This window comes from Lampetra planeri, unplaced genomic scaffold (genome assembly GCF_965212315.1).
Source record: "Lampetra planeri unplaced genomic scaffold, kcLamPlan1.2.h2 scaffold_571, whole genome shotgun sequence".
Classification (NCBI taxonomy): domain Eukaryota; kingdom Metazoa; phylum Chordata; class Hyperoartia; order Petromyzontiformes; family Petromyzontidae; genus Lampetra; species Lampetra planeri.
This window is the reverse complement of record NW_027615394.1, coordinates 38,977-45,346: the sequence shown is the minus strand read 5'-3', so window position 1 is coordinate 45,346 and position 6,370 is coordinate 38,977. Positions and strand designations below refer to the sequence as shown.

Genomic DNA, 6,370 nt, shown 5'->3' with positions numbered 1-6,370 from the left:
GGCGCCTCAGTGACGAGTCTGTATCGGTCACACAAGACTTTTTTACGTGATACGTACACCGACACGAGGTTTTCCTCTCTGAGCTCGAAACAGGCGCAGACGCATCGGTGCTGATGGGACCCATCACTCAACAGTCTACCTCCATGAGAGGGACGGGGGGGTGGACCGGTCTACCTCCATGAGAGGGACGGGGGGGTGGACCAGTCTACCTCCATGAGGGGGACGGGGGGGGTGGACGGTCTACCTCCATGAGAGGGACGGGGGGGGTGGACCCGGTCTACCTCCATGAGAGGGACCGGGGGGGTGGACCGGTCTACCTCCATGAGGGGGACGGGGGGGTGGACCGGTCTACCTCCATGAGGGGGACGGGGGGGGTGGACCGGTCTACCTCCATGAGGGGGACGGGGGGGGTGGACCGGTCTACCTCCATGAGGGGGGCCATGAGGGTTGAGATCTAAACTCTACCTATAGTTTGTGTTCGCCTCCCACCGAACCTCTGATCCAAGTTAAAAACTTGTTTCAACCAGAATGAAGATAATATAACATCTGAATCCAGCTGGTGAGAAGCAAGAAGACATCAGACGTGTTTTTATTCTATATTTAAGAAAATACTGGCACATATCTGTATACACTGAATCCTCTGCTGCCGACGGAGCTCCGCCGCTCACTTCTTGGACAACTTGGCCTGTTTGTTTTTGGGCGGCGCCCACTTCAGACATACGGTGTCCACTGGAAAACAGAGCAGACACACTGACAAGACTGGACAGACACACACACCAGCTCCACTGTCTGCTTCAGACAGGTCTCCACCACCACCCTCCTCCTGTCTGAGCTTGTCCACCTTCTGCCGCCTGCTCTCACCTGTGATGGGGGGTTTCTTGTACTGGGCACTCTTCAGATGCTCCTCGACCAGTTTGGGCGTCACACAGATCACATGCTGACCTTTCCAGTACTTGACCATGTTGAGCGACTGCAGCGTGCTGATGATGTCGCTCTGGGTGATGCTGGTCATCTGGCTGGAGGGAGACGGAACCACTTCAGCTGGACAGTCGAGGACCTGCATCGTCTCCTCCACCACTGGGAGCCTTTCTACGTCTGCCTGTCTGCTGAATCTCACCACCCATGTTTTTTCTTCTTTTTCTTCCAGCAACAGCCATCGATCGGCTGCAGAAGCATTCATCCCCAAACAAACGCGTCCAAACATGCATCTACCTGAGGTCTTTGATGGACAATGTTCCTCGAAAATCCCTCAGTATCTCCAGAAGAACCCAGGACCAGTAGCTTCTGTAACTCAGCTTCCCCAGATCAGACAGTGGTTTCTCTGGAGAACCTACGGAAACTCTCCAGCTTGGACAGCTCATAACCTGCATACATACACACAAAGACAGACAGACACACAGAGACACACACACACATACAGACATGGTGAAGTGATGCTAGGACAGACTTCATGACTCAGCACACACACACACACCCCCACCCCAGGACCTTTGGAAGATTTCGTGAAGTAAATAATAATCAAGTATCAATGTAAAACACTCAAAGTCCATTGAGTCAATCAGTCATCAATGGTCAGTGTCAAATCAACATTCATTCTTGGTTCTTAACTCATTAGCCTTCATACACATGGGGGAGGGGGGGGGGCAGTTCTCCCCAGGTTCACAGTGGATCACGTCCTCTATGAGACGTGGACTTACTGAAGGCGATGAGGAACTTGCCGTAGCCTCTGCGCTGGTACGGGGGCAGTGTGAGAATACAGGCCACGTTGTTACCGTCTGGGGACTCCTTCTCCTGAGGAGCAGCAGGACAGTTCCTCTCCATCACATACACACAGTCAACTGAAGGGTCGCTGCATTTTACCAACACCCCCACACTGGGATTTCACTGAGAATTGTTAGACACAATCTGAAATCAGCCCCGGCACATGATTGTTTCCACTGATCCAAATTGCTGGAATGGATGAGCTTTTATTTTGGAAGTTACATCCAGGCGTGTTCGTTCTCTTGTCAGTCTGAAGTGAGTCCACCACGTCCTAACATGGTCTCAGAGGGACGGGTGTCAATTCCACCCCGAACAATGGGATGCCACTCACCTTGGAGAAGTAACCCACAATGTGCGCCCCCTGCTTGTTGACTTCAGTGAGGATGTAGAAAATAAAAGGCTCCACGTCAAAATACAGCGTCTTGTGGTCGAGGAAGAGTTTTGCTAGTAGACAAAGGTTCTGACAGTAGATCTACAAACAGGAGCAAACCAAAGAGTTATTAGTGTCTCAACCAGTCGTCGTCCTCCATCTTCACACCAGCTCACCTTGTGGTCCCGCCCGTCCACTTCAAACACGGAGATGTTGCTTCTTCTGTAGATTTTCTTTACCTGGAGGCTGCTTCCACTGACAATGGGGACTGCACAGACACAGGTCGAGTTCAGAGCCGTTTCACTTCGAGGGACGCTGACACCCACTGCTAACGGTTGAAGATGGAGGACGACAACGAGCTCCCACCAACGGAACAAACCCACAGAGGACATCCGCTGACCTTTCACCTCTGACATTACCATTGTCTTCAGTCGAGATTTGAATACTAACCAGCAGAGGGCTGCTGCTCCAGGGAACTCAGTCAGCTGACGTGGTTTGGGCCCTGACACCCGACGGATAAACACAACACTTCTTCTAATGACTGAGTGTGTTTCACTACTTCTACGGCTGTTGTCTGTTTATGTGTCTCTTGTTCTTTCCCCACGTAATAGTGCAGTTAAATTGAGTCAGTATATTTCATCCCGTTTAGTTCTTAATTTATCTACTTAAACAACTGTGTCACACTATTTACTAGTTTAATTGATGCACTATTTGTTCTTGTAGAATTTCACTGCTGTTCACCGTGTGTTGAGAGGGCTGTCATTTCATCTGGGCTGTAAATCACACGCACACAGGATATTTGACAACAAAGCACCATTGTTCCGTCTAAAACAGAGGTGGGCAGCTCCGGCCCTCGACGGTTTGAGGTGTCACCCTACTCCTACACACCTGAGTCAAATCAGCTGCTCGTTAAATCTGCTGTGACGTTCTGCAGAGACCTGATAGCGATAAGGGTAGGGTGACATCTAAAACCTGCAGGATGGGGGGGTGGCCTGGTCGACAGACTCCAGATCTGACCCGGGCTGCACTGACCAGGTGATGTCTGAAGGTCTTCTCATACTTCATGTACTTCAGACAGTATTCACAGATCCACAGTTTGGGCTGCTTGCCGTAGTCCTCTGGAAACGGGGAGAAGTACCAGGCATCGATCTCAAAATTCCCGATTTGGATCTTATCCACATATTTGACTTTGGTGATCTGAGAGAGAAGACGAGGGAGTTCACGTCATCGCACACGTCAAACCGACCGTTAACCATGAGGGACAGAAGTCTTCTCACCGCTTCGTGCTCCTTCTCCAGGGCTGCCGTCGTCGGATCCATCTCTGCGTACGTCTGTAAAGAAAACATCCAGTGGATGAAGGTACCCGTTACCCCCCTTGCTGACCTCGTGCTTCTAGCCGGCGCTGTGCGCAGGGAATGGAAACTAGGTGGGGTTCAAAGCAAAAGGTCAAAGTTCACCGTCTGCATACATAATACCTGATGTGGATTCATGCTTCCCTACATCCTACGCAGGCGTCCTACACCGCCAAGAGCCTTTCTAACTTACTGCATCTGAAAGGAAGCGGAGCTTGTTACCGCACTAACTACAACACGTAAGTCACCGTCAGGTCGCTTGTATTCTAGAAACACAGAAGTCCCGCTCCGGGAGCTAGAATGTCATGTGACGTAGAGCTACATTTCAGGACAGGTGACACCGGGCCCACATGGATGGGACGTAGGAGCATAGATCAGCCTGTAGATGTCTCCACCTTCTGCACATGGTTGATCTCATCGTGCTTGCGCTTCTGGTTGCGGGTGATCTTCCTCTCGGGCTGTTCACCTAAGTCACCGACGCCACCGATCTCCGTGCTTTTCCTCACAGCGTCCTTCACGGTCTTGGTGAGGGCCAGGCGAGCCTTCCCCACCCACTCGTCAAGGCGTCGGTTGACTGAATGACAGAGAGAGACAAGATGACTCCAGCAGAACAGAGTCCGACGCATATAGGTTCTAAACCAATTTGTTCTCTGGGACCTGGTTTAAAAATGATCATTCGGACTACAAAATGTTTGTGGATCCACCTAAACTCATCTACGGGGGACGTGACTGTCGTGTGCGGGATCGATCCCTGTGTAAAACCAATAAACCTGGGGAAACTCATCAGATCATTCAGACCAAAGCAAATGAACTGGGAGCAGAAGCATCCTAAATGTCAAAGAGGCCTCATGTTTTAAAATCCACAGATGTTAAGACGTGTAGTTAAAATAATGAGTTATCACACTGACTGGCGTGTGAGTAGTGTACTTACATCCTACATAGTGGACGTAAAACTCCTCTCTGCCCTCCTGTTCGTTCAGTCTGGACTGAATCACCTCTGCTGCATCTGGGGAGAAAACAGACATGTTCAGTTTAGATTTAGAAGAAGAAGCTTTATCCACAGAGCACTTTTTAAACTAGGATACAAGTGTTTAACAACAACATACAATAGAAGAAAGAAAAGAACAAAATGAAACAAACAAACGGACGCAGAAGGCGAGATGGCATCACACAGAAGAGTGAAAAGGGCAATAAAAAGCCAGATAGGACCAAAAGAAGGTGAAAAGAAAAAAACAGTAAAGGCATTGAAAGGAATTTTACACAGAGACACATGACAGACCAGACGTTGGAACACACGGACAGAGATCTCCACTCACGCCATGACTTGTCGGCTCGTTGGCATAAATACGTCTCTCCGATCTCCACCGACACCTCCTGCTCCCTGCCGAGAAACCCCTCCTCGGTCCGGGGTGTGCTGACTACTGGAGCCCCCCGGCTTCTCTGACACGACTGACGGCCTCCACCTCGTCTTCCTCCCCGGCACTGCCGTTGGAGGAACACGCAGCCGGCATACTGGTGTCCAGCTCCCCGCGGTCAGTGTCCATGGGGCCGGAGTCCATCTCCACGTCCATTCCGGCCTCAGAGTCCTTGCTGCTTTTATAGCTCTTGTGAAAATCGGTCCCGCCGGCCATGCTATTCATCCCGGTTGAAGGCAACCGCCCTCCACAGCGCCAGGCTGGGTATCAACAAACAACCAAAATGGCGCCGATATGACGGAGATGCTCGAAGCCCCGCCCACCTGCTCCGACGTCTGTGGGAGCTTCTTCTTCTTCCAGTAGAGGGCAGCAGAGAGCAGCCCACCAGCTGACTACTGCACAGGGTTCATCTAAGTGGATAATTTACATTTAAACATTATTAGGTTTAGTTTATTCTACAGCTGCACACAAAATCAAAGGTTTATTCCACCAACGTATTACTTCAATGATTACTTAAAGTGGTTAATTTAGGTTTAAACATTATTAGGGTTAGCTCTAGAGTTAAAAATCAAGTGTAACAGAGTTGAGCAGTGGATTCCACTTGTCGCAATACAGCCAATCATTGTGTGTACCTGTGTCCTGGACGCTGATTGGCTCCCATGGCTCTCCTCAGTTTATAAATCTGGGCTGTGACGTCACCACAGCGTCAGTCCGTGAGGAATGAGCTCATGGTGGGTCGCAACCACGAAGCACAGCATTATGTCCATTTAAATAATACATATAATACAAACAACACAGCTATCATCAAATGTTCCAAAAGATTAATTACGTTGCATGTGTTGCACAAAGAGTTTTGAGTGTTCGCTGTTCGTAGCCCATGCACTACGCACTAGCAGCGCTAGCACGGGCCCTGAGCTAACATTTGCTATTTTATCTCATGATGCTGTGCACGGGTGTGACTGATTGGTGCGTCTTCCTGGTATCACACAGGCAATAAACGGTGAAGCCCAGAACTGACAGTGTCGGTCGTTAATAACACAACGCAGACCACTGTTACACAAGCACTTGTTTATTCCAACCAAATATACAAGCCTGGCTATCTGTGATCAGCATAATTATTTGCTCATTAGAACTAAATTAAAGATGGAATCATTGGCCAGATACTGGAATTTGACTTTGAATATACAGATACAGTATTTGAAAGTTCGAGAGGCACAAAACGAGGCCTCTAAGGGAGGAAGAAGAAAAAAAGAAAAGATTCAACATTATGTCATGTAATGTTTGTTCCCAATCAAACTCACAAACTCTCACAAACTTTTTGTAATTACATTTTTTATTCACACACACACACACTCCATTTTTCCAGCCTCTTCTCCTCTTCGGAAAGCACAGTGACTGTCTGGACATGGTCAGGACATGATCTAGTCCTTCTAGTCTCCCTCTCAGGACTCTGAACACTGGATTCTTGTTTC

The 6,370-nt window shown here is 49.2% G+C and overlaps 1 protein-coding gene across 1 annotated transcript; it reads right to left on the bottom strand.

Annotated features, from left to right (window-relative positions):
• Positions 1-664: 664 nt before the first annotated feature.
• KAT8 (lysine acetyltransferase 8) lies at positions 665-5,123 on the bottom strand. The gene is given in 14 exon segments (XM_078624022.1): positions 665-729; positions 862-1,016; positions 1,213-1,337; positions 1,339-1,364; positions 1,698-1,791; positions 2,093-2,233; positions 2,308-2,361; positions 2,363-2,397; positions 3,163-3,328; positions 3,409-3,462; positions 3,879-4,057; positions 4,415-4,489; positions 4,800-4,908; positions 4,911-5,123. Coding segments are annotated over 14 exon segments (1,491 nt in total).
• Between the last annotated feature and the right edge of the window lie 1,247 nt (positions 5,124-6,370).